The sequence below is a fragment of the Leptinotarsa decemlineata genome, unplaced genomic scaffold (genome assembly GCF_025532065.1).
Source record: "Leptinotarsa decemlineata unplaced genomic scaffold, Ldec_3_MD MMD2_P_RNA_scaffold_5, whole genome shotgun sequence".
Classification (NCBI taxonomy): Eukaryota; Metazoa; Arthropoda; class Insecta; order Coleoptera; family Chrysomelidae; genus Leptinotarsa; species Leptinotarsa decemlineata.
The window spans coordinates 2,881,305-2,905,062 of NW_027412532.1; the positions used below are offsets into that span (position 1 = coordinate 2,881,305).

Here is a 23,758-nt window from a genome sequence, read left to right on the forward strand (position 1 = left end):
ATAATAGGCTGAAAAGGTGCACCTGAATTTAAATTTGGAAAAGAACAACAACATCAACGCATAGAGTACAATATTCTCCATCACGACATAGTAGAATAAATATTTATTGAGATATGAAGTTACGAAAACACATCACACTGAAAGGGGCAATACGTAAAACAACCCAATACCTACATTTTCTTTACTGTAACTGACAAAATTTTGAAATATCAAGAACATTTAGGAAAATTAAGATTGAGAAACTAGGAGATCACTCGGAAAAATCTTGAGTGTATTTTTTGGACATAATTTTGTAGTAGTGCAGTTACAAACTTCCAGATGAAATCATTTTCATGTGCTGGAGGATTGGTTTCCCATAAATCAGGGTGAATAGAAACTAATCAGTACACGTGTCACTCTTTCGTTGATCAGGTGATTTTCTCGGATATGAGATAAGCGGATGATAGGAGAGATAAATCTATTTGTGATTGCGAAAATTCAAGTGATGGATTGAAATCAATTACTTTACATTTCTATTACTACATTGAATACTTTTTTGACCTTGACTAAAGTCTCGAATATATTTGAAATTCAACAATTATGATTTTTTGATGGATCATTCTCCGAATATCAAACCGTTAGTAATGGTGATAAGAAGTCCATTATCAGATAAAAACTGCAGATGATAATTTCGGAGAAATCATCGATTGCGTTCTCCTTGAAGATAGAGAGAGAGAAGAACAGAAATCTATTGCATGGTCTTCAAATACTAAAGTGTAGGAATCATTCCCCTAATATTGTCGAATTATATTTCCATCAGAGACAAAAAACACTACGGAAAAATCTTCAAGGCGCTCTGAGACTTGTGCCAGTGCTAAAGTAGCGAACCACGTTGGATTTGAATCGCTGGAAATTAAATTGATTTGGAAAAATGTTTTCATGAAGCATATGATTTTGTAAGCTATTGTTTTGATGACTTGATTAACATGTTCCTTGTATTCCAAGGATTAGAATTTGTTTACCTTCTTTATATTACTGCCATTCAATCGTAGAAGTAGATTTCCGTAATCATGATCTCTATGTTTTCCTAATAGCATCCATTTTGTTTTATTTACATTCACCTTCAGCAGATTTGCGAAGCAATATCTATACACCCTTTCAAGACTGACGTTTATAGTATGAACACACTCATGTACATCTTCACTAATAAAGTACAGTAGGGTATCGTCGGGAAATGAGTGAATTCTATATTCTTCTGAATATGAGGAATGACAATGGTCCCAAAATAGACCTTTGGGGTACACCTACATTATTTTGCATTTTATCCTCTAGTTTCAACCTTTGCTGTCCATTGCTCAGATAATTCATGATCCAGCTCAGTACTATTTCATCAATACCTACGCTTTCAATCTTTGAAAGCATATGCGGTCTCGGCCTATATCCATCGACATAACGATGCCTTGAGAGCAGCGGCGGCTCGTCAAAGGAGGCAAGGGAGGCTTAGCCTCCCCATAAAATTTGAGGCTATTCATCACAATAAATTGAAAGATATCGACAATTGATTATGATTATTTTTTTTCTGAAAATGCTTGACTATCATTACCCATTGCCCGAAAAAACACTATCACTCACTACGTAGTACGTAATACACTGTATCCTGCATCAACAAATGTCAAACGCACCGCCCATGAACGAATAGCGAATGAACCATCAACTCGAAATAATGAATGCCATACGTTGCAAGAGAGCCAAGCCTCCGACCGCTTTGAAAATAACAAGCTCCGCGAGACCGAACCAAGTAGAGACATACGTCCCAATTTGTAATTTCAGTTGCGGAAATTAGAGCGTTAGAGGAGGCTAGCCTCCAATTGGTTTTCGTTAGTGTACGATTGCGTTTGTTTTTTATTTAATAATTCGGACGGGATGCCGTGACGGACCAAGACTGAAGAATATTTCAGTAAATCGTTTTAGTGTTTTTTGATAGTATTTGTTATTTGTGTATGAAACAGGCAGTATTGTATTACATCAGTGGTTTTTGGTGATATTTTTATTGTGTTTTTGAAGTGTTTTCTTTCAATTCCAAGGTGTTTTCAGGTTTTCACTTTTCGGTGAGTTTGGAAGTTATACAAAAAATGAGAAAATAGTAGACTGGAAAACAAGAGAATCCAATTTCACTAGTTCGGACTTCCATTGTCTACTATATAAAATGATATGAAATCCCTGAAACAAGTAAAAAAGAATAATTAAAAAAGAATAGTTGAAAATAACAATTATATTAAGCAACAATAAACCTGAAATGAAATGATAGTGAAATAACCTACAAGTAAAAATATAATAATTGAATAAATAAAATTAAAGGAATGCAAAAAAGAAAATAATAAAAATAAAGTGTAGAGATTCCAAGTCACGTTAGTTCACGACGTTTCGATTGTTGGTATCTACAATGGTCTTCGGGTGATGACTGTCATCACCCGAAGTCATCGGGCCGTAGGTGCCACTGGGTCATAAAAATTCTCAGTCCAGCGCTTCCCTGGCTAAAGAGTCGGCAATGCGATTACCTTTACTCCTGTCGTACCATTCAACCCACCTCAGAATAATGTTATTATCTACCGATGCTTTGGCTGAATCTTGTTGACACTCTAGTAGTAGCCCTGACTCTGGATAATATCTGTGCTTCGCAGCTCCAGTTTGGAACTGAATGTCACCATGTCATATTATGGAAATTATGACAAATCACACTGACATGTTTGTACAATCTAAGGTCGAAGTATAACCACTAACCTAGGTTCAGGCCTTCAATTTCAGTATCTGTATGAGGAAAGGTGTACTCGTGATGCACTGTTTTGAACCTTTGGTGTACTAATAAATATTACTGAAGTTTTTCTCTAACACCATATCGTTATTTTAACACCTCAACATGTGTTTCAATCACCAAGTGATCATCTTCAAGAGAAATATCAAAATAAGGATGACTTCGTGAGTATGTTTACTTTGATCTCCTTACAGAGTTATAAATAAGGATAACTTTGTAAGTATGTTCAGTTTGATCTTCCCCTTGAAGATGATCACTTGGTGATCGAAACACGTGTCTAGGTATTGAAAGCTGTAGTTTAATAAAGAAACCAAGAAACACTCCTCAACTAACGATTCATATATCTATGGTTGATAGCACAACACAACAAAAAAATATTTTTTGAATGTTTCCTACACTAAATTAGTCAATTTCTGCACTCAAACTATAGTTTGAGTGCATTGGAAATATCACAAACACATTCAAGGATATTGGGTCGATTGAGGTCTTCATTGAAGTAAAAACTGAAGATAAAGATAATTGTTCCATTGTTCACTATAAAATATGATCTGATTGTGTAATTTTCGCATTTGAAGATTTGTAAAAACCGTGAAAGTGTCTCTCGAAAAGTAACAATGACGAGTAAGTGATTCAAACTAAATAATAGATAACCAGTGTTTTATATTTTATCATTGATATTGTAAAGGTTTCTCTATTGATTTTTCTAGAGTCATACCTCACGGTCGAACAGATTGATCTACTATGGACTGATTTTTGTCAGAGTTTATTGAAAAAAAGAATAGCAGAAATCATCCAATATTATTGTATCATTATTGGTTTTTGAAACGTACCATACTCAGCCAAGTGTTTGTCCAAAATAATGTTCTATCCGGCTGGTGTTTTTTCGGATATATTTCAAAATGAATTTGCGCTGTCATACCATTCCTTCCAAAAATGATAAATTTTCAATATATCTCGTTCCTCGCAGAACACTTCAAACACGTTTGCCTCTCACCAACAAACTAAACATGCTAAACATCTGAAACCGTCACCCGATGTTCTAGCCGGGTTTACCAACAAAAAAAAATGCTAGTCCGCGAAATTTAAACAATCATCTTATTTTTTGAACAGCCCCCGTATTTATATTTTGAACTTTGATATTTTGTGAACATGTGAAATACTTCTTTGAAAATATACAATGAAGAATTCTTACTCATGACGCCGTTGCTCTGAAACATTACTTTGTCGACCACGTTGTTTGATATGAGATTGAAATTTTATATGCATTTCTACTGGTGAAAATTTTGAAGTTCATTCTGTAACATACTGGAAAATTATAAAGTACCATGTGATATTAGTATTGTTAGTGAATTTTTTCAGTTCGCTTCCAATTATGAAGGTAGCAAACAAATTTATAATGAATGTAAATATTTTCAAATAGCTTTGGTATTCATCTCAAAAGTATGAGTAAGTTGTGGGTAAGGAAGTGATACATGTAACAAGTGTTTTAACTCTGATTTTTTTCCCCACAGAACTTATTTTCACTGCTTTCACCATTATCCTGGCTTCGGTTGTAGGTGAGTGATATTATATGTTCAATATGTTCAATAGTTAAATAACTACATACGTTACAAACAGAAGTATTTTTGCCTCTCTCTCATCCAGTGACTTCGAGAAAAATTGAGGATTCCACAATCAATTTTTTTCATGGAATAGGAAGAAAAATAACTCCTGCTTGTAACAAAATTCACAAGTGGATTGTAGAATCTTCTCACAGTTCCACCGAATTCCAAAGATTCCGTACGTTCAGAAAGAATTGGTTTTCGAGGGAATATATGTGTTGAATATGGAAGAAAAATTTCAGAACGAATCGAAAAATACTTGTGATTCATTAAAGTTTTTTCCCAACAACAAACCGTTATTTTGATACCTCGACACGTGTTTCGATCACCAAGTGATCATCTTCAAGAGGAAGATCAAACTGGTCTTGAACACGTGTGAAGGTATTGAAAATAACGATTTAGTTTCGGGAAAAAGTCCAGTAAAATTCGAAGAATACTGATGGAGAAATAATATGTGGATGGTGAATGTGTGGGTTGAATACAATAATAGCCATAGGTTGTAGAATGTTATGTCGTTTCCTTATTTTTACATCGTTGTTATTGAATAATTGTTTTTCCAATAACTCCAATAGTATCTGCAATACCTGAAGGAAAAACAAGTAAGTCATCATCTTCAGCACCAACAGAACCTGCAGATCCAGCAACAACTTCTACGCTCGATCCAAATTCTTCAACTGCATCTTCGACAGTGAGAACAACGCCTTCAGATTCTCCGACAGTGGAAACAACGCCTTCAGATTCTCCGACAGTAGAAACAACACCTTCAGATACTCCGACAGTAGAAACAACGCCTTCAGATACTCCGACAGTGGAAACAACGCCTTCAGATTCTCCGACAGTGGAAACAACGCCTTCAGATTCTCCGACAGTAGAAACAACGCCTTCAGATTCTCCGACAGTAGAAACAACGCCTTCAGATACTCCGACAGTGGAAACAACGCCTTCAGATTCTCCGACAGTAGAAACAACGCCTTCAGATTCTCCGACAGTGGAAACAACGCCTTCAGATTCTCCGACAGTAGAAACAACGCCTTCAGATTCTCCGACAGTGGAAACAACGCCTTCAGATTCTCCGACAGTAGAAACAACGCCTTCAAATTCTTCGACGGGGACACCGACGCCTTCAAATTCTTCTACGGTGACACCAACGCCTTCAAATTCTTCGACGGTGACACCGACGTCTTCAAGTCCTTCGTCAGTGACACCGACGCCTTCAACTCCAATACCAGAGCCAGGCGAGTATCAGATGATTTTTCATTGTGCAAAATAGTTGATAGGTTAAGGTAGTTGAACCAATCGAATGAAACTGACTTCGGAGGCCTCCTAACAATGATGATGATAATATAATGGGAATAATGATGAATATTTACTCTATAACAACTGAAGAAACTATACAAATTGGTCATAAAATCAATGAACATGTTGAGGAATTTAAAAAAAGTATTCTGTAGCATCTTGACCATGATGATTCCATGTAAATGTCCGTGGCTCCGCTTTAGATGGCCCATGCGCAAGGTCCAATTTTAGCACATTCTCTCTAACATATCGACCGGTATTTCACGTATTAATGGTTCAATATTGGCATCCAGAGCAACAGTCGTGCCCACAAGAAATAATCCAAAGGCGTTAAATCACACGATCTAGGTGGCCAATTGACGGGCCCCAAACGTGAGATGAACTGTTCACCGATGGTGGTTCTTAATAGGACCAAAGTTCCGCGTGCCGTGTGGCATGTAGTATTGTCTTGTTGAAACCATATGTCAATCATGTATGATTCTTTCATTTTGGGCAACAAAAAGTCGTCAATCATCACACGGTAGCGCTCGCCATTCACAGTAACGTTCCAGCCATTGTCGTCTTTGAAGAAGTACGGCCCGATGATGCCACCGACCCATAATCCACACCAAACAGTGACTTTTTTGGAATGCATCGGTAGCTTTTGCAATGCTTGTGGCTGACACTCACTTCAGATACGGTAATTTTTCTTGCTGCTGTATTCATTCAACCAGAAATAAGCCTCGTCGCTGAACACAATTTTTCGATAAAAATTTGGATCTTCCTCCAACTTTGCTAGCGCCCATTCATCAAATGTTAGACGATGTGGGAGGTCGTGTGGCTTCAATTCTTGCACCAGCTGTATCTTATAAGGTTCTACACCTGAATCCTTCCGCGAAATTTTCCACGTAGTGGAGTAACAGGGGCCCATTTGCTGCGAACAGCGACGAATCGACATTTCATGGTCATCACGAACACTGGCGGACTCAGCCGCAATATTTTTCTCGGTCCTCACTCTAAGTATGCATGTTGGTGATTTAATGTCCAATAATGTGAACTGGGTTCGAAATTTAGTCACAGGCTTTCGAATAGTTCCCTCAGTAGGCCGACGAAACTGCCCATGAAGTCGAAGAAGTGCACGATGCACTTTCTTCAACGAGCATGAATTTTGATAATAAAATTCAATAATTTGCAAGCATTGTTCATTTGTAAGTCGATTCAAGGTTGAATTATAGAGCAACCTGAATAAGTTTGACAATGACACAAGACACGATTCACGCGTGATCTGTCAAAAACTGTGTGCCAAAAAGATACCAGCAAAAAAATTACCCCTTAAAATATAAAAATATAATCAAATTACTGATGACTTGATAGTGTGTTGTAGTGTGTTTTTGCTTTATTTGTGGAAGACTGCTCACTTTCACTTTCTAAATTATCACCGTCACTGTTATTTTCGATCACTTTGAAAAATCATTCACTCCAAGAAACACAGGTTATGTATACCGTAGTGAACACAACTGTTTATCACTATAGATATTCAAGCTCAGTATGAGAAAGAGAACCAGTGGGAAGATTACCACACAGTCGCCCGCGCATGGCGACCCGTCGCCACGCCGGTAATCGACATCAAAAAACCCATACTTTCCCAGAATTTTTTATCGCAATCTCCACTCTTTGTTGTATCAAGACATTACCTATCAGAGGTTTCGACAGAACTAACTTCTTGATTTGTTTCACAGGAAAATTGTGTGTTGGGAAAGAAGATGGCGAGTTTGTTTCTGATCCATTCGACTGCTCCAGATATATTGAATGCGTTGAAGAGAAGGAATACTACTTCCGTTGCCCTCGTGACCTCTACTACGACAAATCAACGGGAGAATGCAGCTCTGCCTCTTCTGATCGTTGCTAGTTCTGGAAAAATGTTTCAAGTGTACCACTTCACCTATCACTCGTAACTTTGTTGATGTATGAAAGAAAGTAAAATGGCAATTGAAATTTCATGTTTTTTCGTTCAAAATATGACGAAACTCGCATTTCTGTCTCATATTCCATAGCAATTGGATGCACTAGATCCGTTCAATCCGTAACTAACTCATTTCACCACGCAGGACATATTAAAAAAAACAATTTCTCAAATGCTCAACGACGGCACAAAGCTCCTTTTTGCCGTTGTTTGGAAACTTGTATTTGCCGGATGTAGATTCAGCAAAGTCAGCATTGTCATTGATATTGTTTGTCAATGTTACCTTTGGTTGGTTAATAAACAACATATAACATGAATAATTTTGATGAATTGTTTCACGAGCAAATGCTTTTGTCGATCTAAAGTCTCAGTACTCAATCACTATTATATTCTCGAGTGAATTGCTTGATAGAATCACAAAAATTATGAATTTGCACATATCTCAACCGATTTCAACCGACACAAATCGATGAGAATCGACCGTATCCAATAACGATATCAGTTCGAATAATTGACATGACAAGTGACACTGTTGACAAACACACAGAGTAGCCAACTCAGGAAATCAAATGTGCTACGAATTGAATCCTTATATGAAAAATAAGAAATGAAACTTCCTATGTCTTTTTACCACTTGTATTATTAACTTATTTTACTGCACTTTGAAAGTGGTTGATAATGTTTCGTGGTAAATTTCATTAGGTTGGACTTCCATGGTCTTATATGATATAAAATGATTTGGAATTCCTGAAAGAATCAACAAAATTTAAGAGAATAGCGGGTGAACAAAAATGAAATAGAAATAAAAATTGAAAGTTTTCCAGCCAAGACTATTTCTCCGAGAGATGACTATTCGTATGTCATTCGAGAGCTTTCACTTATCTCCTCTTAACTCTTACCGCTTCACCGGCTTAGCTTGAGATCACCGTTTGGCGGTAGTTGACTGTTTCCGCTCAATTATGGGTTTCCAAATGGTGAGATACGCAACATATGGAAACCCATAATCAAGCAGAAAACGTTAAACTCCCGCCAAACGGTCATATCCCACGTAATCCATATTTTTTTTTCAACAAGAATCGAAACGTCGTGAAGTTAATTGACTTGAAATCCTGTAATCTTCATTTTTACTTCATATGAATTGTTCAATTTTCTGCTAGATTTTCATATCATTGTAATTCCATTTAGGGGTTTCCTGCTTAATATGAATGCTACTTTCAACTGTTCATTTCAATATTCAATTTCATTTGTGCTTTCAGGAATTTCAAATCATATTATATATATACTAGTTGTTGCCCGCGGCTTCAGCCGCGTAGAATTTGGTAGTAGTAATAATTAGTACTATGTTGCTGTAGCGCTGCTGTTCTAATGTTTTGACATAATCAGAATCAATGAACTTGGGCGTGTGAGCCTTATAGAAGAGAGTGCTTTCGAAAAAAATGTTCTACAGCCCCATCTAGTGGCGGGTTACAGAAAAATTGATAGTCTAAAAATCTTCTCTATGAAAAATTACTTATACATATCAAGTTTCATCACGATCGATTGAGCGATGTAGCAATGTAGCAATGGAAGTCCAAACTAATGAAATCTGTTGAAACCATTATTTTTTCGTTAACCAGCATACCTCCCTACGAACAACAACTCTCAAAATTCGAGGTCTTACCTCTTACCGTGTGATTCCTAACACCATGAAACATTGTCAAACACCTTCAAACAAATAAAATTACTTTTACTTTCATAAAAAATTGATTCATAGTGACATGTACACATGTGACATATCATATTACATTTCATGAAACTGAAATGTCAATGAGTACTAATCCTATTGGTAGTTGAGAACACACACTGAGGTGAAGAACTATTTCTGGTTCATAAAATTCTGCCCGAAAAAGTGAATCAGACGAGTAGAAGTGACAATTTCGTCGTCATCAAGGTTTCATTTTCGGATGAGGCACAGTTTTATCCGGGAGGCTACGCTGATCGGAAAAATACCCGTCAGTGATTTCAATAAAATTCATACAAGATGCAAGTATAACATACACAACCACTGCACTACAGACACCCATTATCAGTCCTTATATTTCTGAATTGCGACTCGAAAATATCGTTTCACACGGATTTGGTGCTGTAAACATTGCGCGAATGGTTACCAGAACCTCTCCGAATTGGTGCTTGGAAAAATCGAAATAGTGTTGTGGCCAGTTAGATTACCCGATCTTAGTCAAGTGGACTTCTTATGAGGTTTTCGGTGCGGAGAGTTGTAACCCTATATATGATCAAAATACAGAATAGGGTCAGGAATATGGAACGTAACCCCAACTCTGCTAAAAAATATCTTGTGAATTATCCACCGTGTATTTTCCTTGGTTTGTTTTCTCATTACAATAATATTTTTTGAATTGCTACCCACAGTGTTCCACTTTAAGGAAATTTCTAGAATCCATTAGTGATCCTTGAATAATATTGAAAATATATATTGTATGAAACTATAATTGAGAACCATAGACCTGTAACAGTACCAACAGTACTGTGTAAAATAGTCGAAAGGTGTATCTATAATAAAATGCTAGTATTCTCAGATCGGCTAGTATTCTCAACGGAAAGTGCTTTTTATACTTTTTTTAAGTATGTTTATGACTCACTTGATGAAGGAAAGTATGTTAGTGCTCTTTTCTTTGATCTATCAAAAGCTTTTGACATCAAAGACCCCGATATTGTTTGCAGTAAACTATATGCAATGGGTTTCAGAGGTATCTCTCTACAGTGGCTCAGGTCATACTCGACGGAAAATACATGTTAAAATTGATAACTGTTACTCTCAATCGTATGGCATAGACCTAGGAGTTCTTCAAGGCTCTATTTTGGGACCACTAATTTTTTTACTATATATCAATGATATGCCGAATTATATAAGCACAAATTGTATTGTCTTATATGCGGATGATACAACTTTAGCAATTGATGCTGATAGCTCCGAAGAACTTCAAGAAAAGCTCAACATATTGTCGTTTGATTGACTATGCTATTAGACAACTGAGATCGGTATTCAACAGAAAACAGCTCCTAAATGTTTATTTTGCCCTTTTATACTGTCACATCTCATATAATATCGCTGTGTGGGGTTGCTCCTCCAAGCTCTATAGAATTTTTGTGTCCCAGAAAAGGATTATACAACTAATATTCGAATAAGAGTGCCGATAGTCTTGCAAAAAAACTTTTGTTGAAAATGGAATTATGTGTGGACCTTGTATATATATTTACAAGTGCATACTAGTATTCAAGAAATATTCACAGGATCACCATCGAAACTCTGAAATTCATTCGTTCCCAACGAGACATGGTATTTTGATAAGGCTTCAAAAACACTATACATTGTTTTTTGAAGAGTGTCCATCTTTCGCAGGTGCAAAATTTTTCAATAATCTTCCTGTAAATATGAGAAATGAAAAAAACATTATTATTTTCAAAGTCAAACAGAAAGAGTTCTTGATTAACGGTTGCTATTACAGTACAGCAGAATATTTGAGTAAATATGAGGACTGATAATATAAGAGTTGATAATGGAATATGCTCTGTGAAATATTCTATCTGTATGTTTGTATGTCACATATATGTAAATGTGTGTTTGTGCATATGTGTTTGTATTTCATTTTCCATGTGACGTATGCTATATCATTTTGTGATCTTGAAGGATTTAATAAACAATATTGTTATTATTATAATTATAGCTTAGCGTCCTCGTCAAATTGAAAACACTTCAATCTTTCTTCGTATATCATTCAAGATATTTTTTCGGCGAATCGATCAAAATCAGCCGCTTTTAATACTCTGAAAATTACCTAGAAGAATTAGTTCAAATTGATAAGATAAAATGATATACATGTTTTTGCACCGAGAATTATCAGATAATTGAAAAACTTTGATTCAATTCAAATTACTTGATAAAAACGGGTAACGATGAATTTGGAATGCAACAAATTTCCAAATATGAAGAACTAGGGTTCTTTTGATCACTTTTTCTTCAGACCGATTTTTCATGAAAAAGACGCAAAACATCACGAGTACAAAGTGTCCATTTTGATAAGAAGTGTTATTAATGTCACATAGCTCGTGCTACAATTGATGTATTGAAGGAAATGTTCAATAACCGCATAGTTTCACGTTTCCAATCCGTGAATTGGCCCCAATATCGTGCTATTTAACGCCGCTAGACTATTTTCTGCGGGAAAATGTGCAATCGCTAATCTACACCCTTATTGCCGATATACGGCCACAAATGTTAGAAAAAGTCATCGACTTGGACCTCGAGATTAGACAACCTCCGTGCATAAACAAATGTGTATAAACAAAAAACAAAATGGACATAAATCACAACCAAGGAGCTTATAATTTCAGTAAGGCAGATTTTCCATCACTGTATAACGCCATCTTGTTAACTGATTGGAGTTTCTTAGATGATATTCGGAAGTTTCTATGATAAACTGCATACACTGCTTGATGATCATGTTCCTACACTTGAACACTTCAGACACACCTACCCTGTATGGTATACGAGTGATATCATACGAATTGTCAAAGAAAAGGCCAAAGTACACAATAAGTACAAAAAAACTAGAAATAAAGGAATTTAAACGTTTGAGACTCAAGTTTGAACAAAAAAGAAAAGAATCATATCAAAATTATTTAGAAAATGCTCAGAATCAGTTGAGAGTTGACCCAAACTTTTTTTGGACATTTGTTCATCGGAAAAATAATACATCTAGAATTCCAAGTATCATGAAATATGCGGAAGAAGTTCATGATAATCCTGAAACTATAGTTAAATACGTTCAGTAACTTTTGCAAAACTGCATACCAATCTAATGAAATCAACGAAAAGATTGTGGATCTTAGTCCCAGTCACAATATATCTGTAGATATAACTTCTTAACCTATAAGTGAACGTGAAATCTTTGAGGCAGCAAAAAAATTAAAAAATAAATCCACAACTGGACCAGATAAGATTTTCCATATTTCCCGATATTTGGAAAGTGGCTGAGGTGTGTCCTGTACACAAGTCAGAAGCAAAGAATCTGATTGACAATGATAGGCCAATATCTCTCTTGAATATTGGAGCCAAATTATTCGAGATAAGTTTGTACAACCGCATCTACTTGTCAACGAGACATATAATTTCTGTCTATCAACATGGATTCATGAATTCTCGTTCGACAATTAGTAATCTATCGATATTCAGTCAATTTCTGTGCGAATCACTAGATAATAGGGGTCAGGTGGATGTGGTGTATACAGATTTCTCGAAAGCTTCCGACAGAATAAATCACACACTTTTATTACACAAGCTCTCGAACGCAGGTTTTCCCAAAATGTATATAGCACTCATGGAACCACATTCAGTCCACCGTAAACAGTTTGTTCAATACAATGGTTACAAATCGGAAGTGTACCACAGGGATCTAATTTAGGCCCACTGTGATTCTTGCTGTACATAAATGACCTGTGTACATCTTTCGAATGCAAGAGGCTCATGTCACTTGTTTTAATGATTGCAGTTATTTGCTGATCCAGTTGAATATTTTTCATAGGTTTTGTATCAAAAATAAACTCCCAGTGAATATCCAAATGTAAAGCAATGAAATTTACTAGGAAAAGTCATAGTCTTCACTATGGGTACTCAATAGATGATGTAGAACTGCAGCGTACCGACGAGATGAAAGATCTGGGAATTTATTTTGATGCGCAGCTCACCTTTAACATACACCTTAGTCGTACAGTAAACGCAGCATATCGTGCCTACGGATTTATTGTAAGAAATTGTACAAATTTCATAAATTTGCCTGCTCTAATAAAAATGTATTTCTGTTTTGTTCGATCAAAACTAGAATATGGATCTCTAATATGGCATCCCATATATGGACAATATATTTTTATCGTGGAGAAGGCACAAAAAAAAAATTCTGAAATTTTTGAGCTTTAAAATTGATGGAGTATACCCAACTAGAGGCCAAAATCATGTTTCTTTATTACAAATATTTGACTTTATATCCTTAGAAAAACGCAGGGCGCAGACTTCCTTAATATTTCTGTACAATATTTTGGACGATGAAATTGATTCCTGTGAATTATTATCTTACATCAACATATATGTACCCCGGCAAACATCTCGAAAAAGCTGCACTTCAATGTGTAAACGGGCGCAAATTAACCTTATGCTTAAGATATATGATGGAATCGGCCGATACTTGATGAAAATCCATAACTAACGTATTCCAAAAACACTTTATTGTGAGATTTTCACTAAATTGTTTTACAAAAACGCAACACGTGTTTCGCCATACAATGGCTTCATCTGGCGTGTCTTTCAACACGTTTTTGTAAAACAATTTAGTGAAAATCTCACAATAAAGTGTTTTTGGAATACGTTACTTATGCTTAAGGTACCAATCTATGTAATGTGCACGAACTATAACAAAATTTGTGAATATTGTGATATTTTTTTCTGTTCTTCAATCGAAATATAGTTCACCGTGCCTCTCATAACATTGTAGACATCATCTTTCCAGCGAATTTATCTAAAGCGTTTTCCGTTGCGAGAAGGATGACCTAGAAAAATGAGTATCAATCGATTAGATGAAGTGTAGAACATGGTTTCTATTTGTGATTTCAAAGAATTTGAAAGATGTTCCATTCAATTCAAATGGCTTGATAAAAATAAAATTGAGAATGATAATTGCTGATTGTAGATGGCTTCTGGCTGAAGTGGTTATATCACCAGTCAGATTGAATCTGCTGGATTTGTTACCTTCATCGTTTCAATTGATGTTTTGAAGAATTTCAGACCTGGGGAATTATTGGATTTGGGAAAGCCACCACCCACTATAATAACAATATCGTGGCTAATGACCTCAGCAGTCGATGCCAGAATAATAATTAAAAAAAACATAATCTTTTATTATGCATAAAAATACATTTATACATGTTGAATGGGTTAATTATCAAATTGACCATATATGTATGTCAGAATACCTGTTTGATAAACTACATAAATAACTAGTTGTTTTAGTTTGAAGCAACTTGAACAAAAACATTTTTATCAAATATTGGACTCTGTACCTCACATTCAGCTCCTTCATTTTTAACAATACGAATCGCATGCAAGCATTTTGTATACGTTGTTACTTCTGCTTGTTATATTGCAGCAAAAAATTGTAATACACCAAAAAACAATACTCGATATGGGGCTGCCCAAGCAGCTGATTAACTCGGTATAGTTTTCGACTCTGAACAGGTTCCAACTCTATCACCGAGTTGGAACCTGTTCAGCAAAAAGCTCAGATGAAAGCCGCAGAGATTACCTCACTTCTGCGGAGACACAAGGATACGCCAATGCATGGAGTCTTCTTCGATAACATTGGAGGCTTATCAAAGCGCCCAACGTTCGCTTTTCTCAGGTCGAGTGGGCTGAAGTCGGAAACTGAGGTGTTCATCATGGCTTACCAGGATGATGTCTTCAACACCCTAGTCTACCGCAGTCGCGTGATGGGTATAAAGGTTCCTGACACAAGGTGCAGGGCCTGCCGCGAGGCGCCCGAAACCCTAATGCACTTGCTATCAGCATGTCCAGCATATGCGGTCTCGGCCTATATCCATCGACATAACGCGGCCCTAAGAGTGCTTTATTACCATCTACGGCACTCTTACGGTATCGACAAGACACCGGTGTTGCCCTACGCTCCGGGGGATACTGAATCCGTTGTGGGGAACGAGGAGTGCCGAATTTATTGGAACTATTCGTTCCCCACCCTTAGGCTCATACAAGCTAATAAGCCTAATGTAATCCTTCTCGACCACCAGACCAAAACTATATTTGTCGTGGAGTTATCAGCTCCTGGCGAGACGAATATCGTCAGAAAAGAGGAGGAAAAACGGATAAAATATCAAGATTTTCTCTTTGAACTTCAGACTCTATCCAGATCACTCTGTCAAGATGGTTGTTCTACTTATTGAAGTCCTTAGTGCACAGATGCAGATGCCGCACAGATGCCGCACATATGCAGAAGGCTGTCATTCGTGGCTCACTGTGCTTGCTCAGGACCTAATGATCACTTACCCCATGGTGTGGGGAGTGGTCATTAGTTGATTATGCTGGCGCGCCCTCCCGAATGTATCGGGGCTTCGGGGGATAGGGCCTGACCAGCGCACACTTCGGTGAAAAAAAAATGAAAATCAATAAATTTAATTGATAATTAATGGACCTATGTCCTGTAGTTTGTTGGCAGAAGAGGTGAATGGTAGATATTTTGTTTTTTTCACGTTCAAGGTCAATTTGTTATATTTAAACCGTTTCATGATGTTTTTGAAATCTCTTTCTGATTTCATTTTGATGTCTTGCCATGTCTCTGCATTATAAAAGATTGCTGTGTCTTCAGCAAAACTGAGAATGTTTTTTAATGAACTATTTATATAGATAATGAAGAGTATGAATAGTATGGATCCAAGACCGTACCTTGCGGAACTCTGAAAGTAATCGTAATTGGACTACTTTTTTTCCATCAATGCCAACTGTTTGTCTTCGAATATTCAGGTAGGAATAGAACAGTTCATATGCTCTGCCCCGTATGCCGATGTTTTCTAATTTCCCGAGGAGGCAAACATTATCGAACGCTTTCGATAGGTGAACAAAGATACATAATGCAGGTTTTGATAAATCCAGAGATTTGTAAATTTCTGATGTCAGAGTCAGAGATAGCATTCTTTGTCGACTTTTCCTACCTGAATCCGTACTGTTGTTCTGTTTTTATTAACTTCCTCAAGATTTTTTACTATAAAACTGCATGTGCGTGTACATATGATTCATGGATCAAAAAAATTCCATATGGCGAGTTCTAAATCCATCTAGAGATAGATTTTCATTCCCACGATCAAGTATCATATGAGAGATAAAGGATCACTCGAAGTATGATAACATTCTATTTTTTTTCAAATGAATATATATATATATGAGCGCAAATCGCAATATTTAACAGTTTTCAATTGTATTCAGTAAGAGCAATCTAGAAACATGAAATGTGAGTAGGAAAAGAAGAAGCGAGATCAAAGTTTGCTCATTCGAATTTTTTACAGATATCATCTTTGCCGCTTTTGTGATTGGGGCAGTCGATATTGGTAAGTATTTTTCAATATACTATTCAACTATCTCGAAATAAATCGAAAAGCTAGTAAAGAAAAGATTGTTGAAATTTTTATCAAATGGAAAAATATTGAATGAATGTCAATCCGGTCTCCAAAGCTCTAAAGACACTAATGATGCAATCTTCTCATTTTTGGAAAAAATATGCTTGAATGTTAATCGTACCTAAAAGGTAGATCACAGCAGACGAAAGTCAATGATGTGTATTCGGACATTTCGGCTATAGATTGCGGGGTGCCTCATAGATCTGTTCTAGGGCCCATTTTATTCCTATTATACATCAAAGATCTTGCTACAGTCGATATTGAAGGGTCATTCACAATTTTTGACGATGATACCACATTGTTATGGCATGAAAAATACACTAAAAATTCAAAGCAAATGATATTACATTTAGAAAAAGTCAAACAGTGGTGTGATTCTAATTTACTCTTCTTCAACCAACGTAGACCAGACCAAAATTGTGACAATCAAATTTAGCTATGACAACTTGCTATTAGATGGTAGGAAGATAGAAGAAACGACTTGTACTGAATTTCTTGGTCTGCATATTGACAATGAGTTGAAATTTAAAAAACATATCACATCTTTATGCACAAAATTGCCTTCAGGATCATTTGCTGGCAGAATTATCTACAATGAACTTGATATATTCACTGCTAGATCGACTTACTTTGCCCTAGTAAAGTCTCATCTAAAGTATGGCATTGCATTTTTGGGATTCTGTAGTAAACAACTATTGAATCAGGTCTTCGTGTTGCAAAAGAGATCTTTGCGGTTTTTATGTGGGGCAAATCATAAGGATAGTTGTAGACAACTTTTCTTCAAATACCGAATTCTCCCTCTATTTAGCATCTTCATTCTCGAAGTTGTTTGCCTGATTCATAAAAGATATAACATTGAATTCACAACACAAGACAGAACAGTAGTAATAATATTCATCTGCCAATACCCAGATTGACTCTAACAAAACACTCTAACATGTACGAAGGGAAAAAATGTTCAACCATTTACCACAGGTAGTTAGGGATATAATAGGGCAGAGACGTGTCAGTGAGTCGGTGAAAAATATAGTGCTCTTGAAAGCCTGCAGGAATATTATGATGACAAATTGTAAATATTCTCAGTGTTCCACCAAGATAAGCTTAACAATATTATGTATTAACGATCACGTTTTCATCATTATTCTTGTTCTTGTTTTATTTCACATTAAAATGTGTACTCGTACGTGTGAATTAAATTGTGATACAATTGCATTCATAATGAACATGCAAGGTTTGTTTTTTTGACAAATATGTTTTACATACTTTTCAGTTTGCTGTTTCACTCATTTATAATTTTATATATAAATATATTTACCTTTTTCATCACACTTTGTCAATGAGAATTTATTCTTGGACAATAAAGTATATTCATCTATCTATCTATCTAACAACAACAAAGTAAAACAAAATCAAACGGAGTAAATATCAGATACAGATAGTCAGTAATATACAGAGTAAACTGCCGTACCTGTATGAATTCCTTAAAAAATTAACTCATTTATAATATGTTACACCTATATAGTAATTCACCCATTTGTAATAAATAGGAAGATGGCCCCTCAAGTTGAAAATCGATATGTTCTTCCCTGTTTCTCAGCAAATGTGTCTTGAACATCTGTTTTGTTTTCTATGTCATCGATTGCATTAACTAGGAACTAAAATATGATCACGAACATAATATTATTATGTGTTATTCAGTCTTCATCATCTCCTGATGGTGCCAACGTGGTTCGCGAAACGCGTATGAAGAAACATTGTCAAATAATGTTTTCTCTACGATGAAATATGTATTGACGAATCCCCTTCAAATTTTTTTCAGCCCTTTCGAGCCCATTGCCCGAGAATGGCGGATCTACTGTCAACTATGAAGTCAGCACCTTAGATCCTGATTGTCCACCACCTGGTAACCAATCACAATCTACCTACCTTCCTTACTACTATGATTGCTCCAAATTCTACGAATGCACAGATGGAAAAAAAGTTCTGCAAGACTGTCCCGATGATCTTTTTTGGAACATCAAACTCCACGTTTGCGACTATTACTATAATGTAGATTGCTGTAAGTATATTTCAGTTTTTGCTAACAGAAGAAAAACTTAACAATTTTTTTTTGATGAAGAATGTCTAGTAAAATCGGGTTGTTCATTTGTAACAGTGAACTTCGTGTGTCAGTTACATTACTTGGGTCATGAACTGAATGACAAAAAGTGAAATTCAATAGCTGTATTTGTTTCTTTCCTAATTTTTTCGGAAATTTCTTATATTTTATCTAATGAAATATAAATAGAATGCTAAGGTCTTTTCTCAAAACCAGAACTACTTTCAAAACAACATTTTATATCCAATTACTCAAGAAACATTTTCATTTCTCAAATATCAACAACACTGCATGAAAGTTAACTTATAAATCACGACTTTCTCATAACAAAGTTATCTAGATATGGAGTTCGGGATGCTCCTTTGAGGTGGTTACAATCATTTTTGAGAAATAGGATGCAATATGTCAGTCTACGATATCAAGATGGAAACTCCATTGAACACTTCAATTCTGATGAAAACCAAATCAATATAGGTGTTCCTCAAGGTTCCATCTTGGGGCCCATACCATTTCTTTGCTACATAAACGATTTTCCAAATAGTTATGATGGAGCGTCGTACACTTTGTATGCAGATGATACATCTATAGTTGTTTCCAATAGAGAAGAAACAATTCTTAACGAACAATGCAATATTCTTATGAATAACATAAATGAATGGTTCGTTGATAATTACTTGCAGCTCAATGTGGAAAAGACCAATTCCATTCGTTTTCATAACAGACAAAAAAAATGTAATCTATATTTACCACTGCCCTCAAATGATACAAATATTTCGAGAAAACAAGACACAAAATTTTCAGGCCTTTATGTGAATGAACATTTAAATTTCAATGAGCATTGTGGACTTATTATCTCTCACCTGAATTCAGAAAGTTACAAACTGAAAAACCTTAAAACTGTAATGAATGAACACCAACTAATACAATTATATCACGCTTTAGCCGAATCAAAACTGAGATACGGTCTTTGTTTCTGGGGAACATCTGCGCTAGCTGACGAAGTCTTTAAAGCGCAGTAAAAATTATCAGATGTATAGCAGGAGTCTCTTCAGAACAAAATTGTAAAGAACTCTTCATAAAATACAAAATTTCAACCTGTTCATCTTTGAGTTGTGTATTATATATTTGAAAACAAAAATAACTTCCTAATGAATTTTAATTATCACTCTAGGAAAACAAGACAATGTTCCTTGTTTCATATTCCATTTGCCAAATATGAGGTTGGAAAGAATTCCCCAAGTATACTTAGTTTGGAAATTTTCAACAACTCACCAGATGACATAAAAAATTGCGGAAGAATAAAAATATTCAAGTCGAATTTGAAACGTTTTTTGATAAATAATTGCTTTTCTGCATTTTATTTATCCATACAATGTAATATTTGTGTAAAAGGTAATGAAGTATCATCATTATTATTATTATTATTACTCAAAATTCATCAATTACCTGTATTTAATTAAGAAGAAGTTGTTGGACGTTTGAGTCAGACTCTAACCTTTTCGATTGAAATTAGTTGCTTCAGACGAAAAGTTCGATTCAAAAAAATATATTTTTCTAGCCAATTGATTATTATAGGAAACCTTGAATGAAAAAGAAATAACAAATTTCTTCATATCTTCCACAAAAAATATAAAGCTAATAATTTTTTTTTTTGTGAATTTTCCGTTGAGCATAACGGCATGCAAAACAGTTTTTTAGTTAAATATTGAGAAATTCAGAACTACTTTTCCTCGAAAACCTTCAAACTGTATTTTTTACCTATAATTGTAATAATACTGGAAATTTCTGAGGAAAAAAAATCTCATTTTATCCCATACTCTGAAAATACTTTAAAGTATCAAAAGTCACAATATACACTACGTCATCCCCTCTATATGATCATTTAGTCCATTTTCAACAAAAATTAAAAAAAAATTAAATTCCATATCGCTTTAGACAGTTTATATATGAATTTATGAATTATCAGTTGGAAACACTATTTTTTCCAATAGAAATTAGAATGAATTGTTTGAAAAATTCTGAACCATCATATATAGTTCCGAATATTTTCATTGAACGTGAAGTTTTCAAAAAAAGTGTTTACTGATTGAAATCATTTTTTTGCAGCTTACGTTTGGTCTTCGACAGGTACGTATCAATACTTACTTTGAAATATATTTAAGAGCATTGAAACTTCATTTTTATCAGTAACTTGAGACTTCCAGGTGGAAATTGTTATGATAAAAAGATGTCAGTGATGATAAATGATATACTGAATATTATTTGAAATATCACACACACATAAAACTTCAGATATTTAGATTCACTTCATTTTTTGTTTCATATGAAATGGGTGATTTTCAATCGAGAAATGATCTCAATTCACAAATTCAAACCTGAAATTTATCTGGAAGAAGAAATCAACATTTCAAATCTATCTTTGGAAGTTTTTTTACAAATATTCATAAAATTTGAAATAGGATATTGAAGTGTCTCTTGGAAATTTCAAAAAACCAATTTAACATTGCGAGGTAGAAATAATCATGGTCTACAAAATTGATAGTTTTTATTCTTCTTCGCTTCATTTGTAGACATTAAAATTTCACGTATAGTTTGAACCAAATTTTTATATATGTTATAATGTCGTGAACATCCTGTCTATTTGATGTATGGAACTCATGAAGCAACTGTCTTCCTTATGATTTTTTTTTAAATTCTGAGACATATTTGAAAGTTTCAACATTCCTTGTCAAAAACTATGAAATTTGGCAAATATATCATTTCGCTTGAAACCTTCCGTTGGGATATTTGACAGGAGCATTGGAGGCACTTCAAAAAAAAATAATAATAATAAATTTTCTAAAAATTAACGAATCTCAAAATTCCCTGTTAGTCTAATCAACAAGTTCAAAAACATGGAAAATATAGATAAAGGTCCTAAACATATGAGCGATAGCTCATTTGAATTCACCTCTAGAAAAATGTTTTTGAAGGATTTTGGTGCAAGTGAAAAATTGCAATTGTTATTAACAAAATAAGATTTAGGAAAAATGGTATTTAGTTTTTCGTTTATAACTCAAAAAATAATAATATTCAAACAATTTTGAAAAAAGCTCGTTGAAGAGGGGGAACTTTCCGATAAAAAATTAATAATGTTGCATCACTCATCGTCGAGGGGAAGGAGGAATGAAAAGGAAAGGTCCTGTGACATTTCGTTTTGATAGGCTATATAGGAAAATCCTAAAGGCACTCTCACGCGGTTCTCCAGATAAGAGAGTTCTTGAACGGTGAAGTTCGAAGTGTACTAATTTGAACCCCAAAACGATGATCAGCCACATTCTGACGCGTATTTCTGATATGTATCTACCGCTCTTGGTGGAATCAAATTTGCCAAATCACTTGAACTTAGGCCACATGTGACCCATTGTGCATCCTCCCGAGGAGTTGTCCTCCTAGGTCATCGTCTATCCTGTTGTTTTCAGGTTTTCAGGATTTCAATTGTTGAAGTCATCAGGCCGTGGGTGCCACTGGGTCCTGAAATTCTCAGTCCAGCCTCTTCCTCAGCTAAAGGGTCAGCAATGGGATTACTTCTACTCCTGTCGTGCCCATTAATCCACTTCAGGATAATGTTATCATCTACCGAGGCTTTGGCTAAATCTTGGTGGGACTCTAGTACTAGCCTTGAGGTAACACGCTGTCTATTCAAGGCTAATAGTGTTTGTCTGCTATCAGTGCAGATTGTTATGTTTTTGTCAGAAATTCCTTTCTTGGTTATTTCTTTTGTGGCGATTGAGATACCAGCCAGTTCTGTTTGTACCACGCCGGTATTTCGTCCCATTCCGCACTTGATCCGTAGGCTCAGTGACCTGGAGTACACTCCACATCCTGAGCCTTCTTTGGTTTTTGAGCCGTCTGTAGCAACTTCAGGGTATGTTTAGGGGCAGAGCTCCATACTTGAGAACAATACTCTAAAGAAGGTCTGATCAAAGCTTTATAAAGCATCAAAAGTTGCTGAGGTGTGTACAGTTTTCTGGTTCGGAACAGTGTTACAGGCTTTTGAGAAGCAGTCTTTACAATTCCAGCTACATGATTGTGCCAAGACATATTGTTGTCCATTTCAACCCCCACAAACTTATCGAAGCAGAAAGCGGGATTGTCTGACCTGACATTATTATATCCATTGGCATTGAATTGAACCTGGTTAGTTTCCCACCCCAATTCGAAATCACTTCTAAATCCTCATTAGGATATGCAACCTCCTGCTGCTGGTGAAGATTGGTCTCTGTAGCCGGTGTCCTGAAATACAAATGGAATGTCGAAACAAGTGTGCTGTCGTCAGCAAAGCAGTATAATGGTTTCTTATTTTTTCCCAATAAGTCGTTGAGATACAATAAAAAAAGGTTTGAAGGCGAAATGGATCCTTAGGGAACACCAGTGTTGATGATGAAAGTATTCGAAAGATATCCACCGATGGCCACTTGCAGGGAACGTTTTTTCAGGAAGCTGAAGTGCCATACACCAACATGCCATAGCATGGAAGTTTGTCTAGCAAACCCTCATGCCTAACACCGTCAAAGCCATAGGAATATCAAGCGCAACAGCACTGGATTCTCCATGTTTCTCGATTGCGTTACTCCAAATACGGATGACATACGATAGAATGTCGCCTGTGGATCTTTGTCTCCAAAAGCCATATTGATGATCGCTCAAGATGTTGAAACCTTCCAAATAATTAAGGATATGGTGGTTAACGACTTTCTTCATGACTTTTCATATCACTGATAGCAAAGCAGCTGGTCTACATCTATTTGGAAGATTTT

At 35.6% G+C, this 23,758-nt stretch overlaps 3 protein-coding genes across 3 annotated transcripts in view; 2 read left to right on the forward strand and 1 right to left on the reverse strand.

Moving 5' to 3' along the window:
- LOC111502093 (neuroligin-1) overlaps positions 1-23,758 on the reverse strand; it is a 476,486-nt gene that overhangs the window by 228,793 nt on the left and 223,935 nt on the right. The window lies entirely within an intron of this gene.
- LOC111506195 (uncharacterized) lies at positions 3,298-7,662 on the forward strand. The gene is made up of 4 exons (XM_023161200.2): positions 3,298-3,412; positions 4,303-4,347; positions 4,965-5,627; positions 7,407-7,662. The coding sequence occupies exons 1-4, from the start codon at positions 3,406-3,408 to the stop codon at positions 7,574-7,576; spliced, it is 885 nt and encodes a 294-aa protein (XP_023016968.2). The 5' UTR covers positions 3,298-3,405; the 3' UTR covers positions 7,577-7,662.
- Positions 16,577-23,758, forward strand: part of LOC111506196 (uncharacterized) — a 28,657-nt gene continuing 21,475 nt past the window's right edge. The window contains exons 1-4 of the mRNA XM_074186773.1: positions 16,577-16,695; positions 16,751-16,792; positions 18,681-18,920; positions 21,066-21,086. Coding sequence (XP_074042874.1) covers positions 16,689-16,695; positions 16,751-16,792; positions 18,681-18,920; positions 21,066-21,086 — 310 coding nt within the window. The 5' untranslated portion in view covers positions 16,577-16,688. The remainder of the gene's footprint in view (positions 16,696-16,750; positions 16,793-18,680; positions 18,921-21,065; positions 21,087-23,758) is intronic.

Bases quoted from the DNA above. Each gene is read 5' to 3' on its own strand.
- LOC111506195 (XM_023161200.2), top strand. The intron at 4,348-4,964 runs GTGAGTGATATT...TAACTCCAATAG, and splicing joins TATCCTGGCTTCGGTTGTAG to TATCTGCAATACCTGAAGGA. The intron at 5,628-7,406 runs GCGAGTATCAGA...TTTGTTTCACAG, and splicing joins AACTCCAATACCAGAGCCAG to GAAAATTGTGTGTTGGGAAA.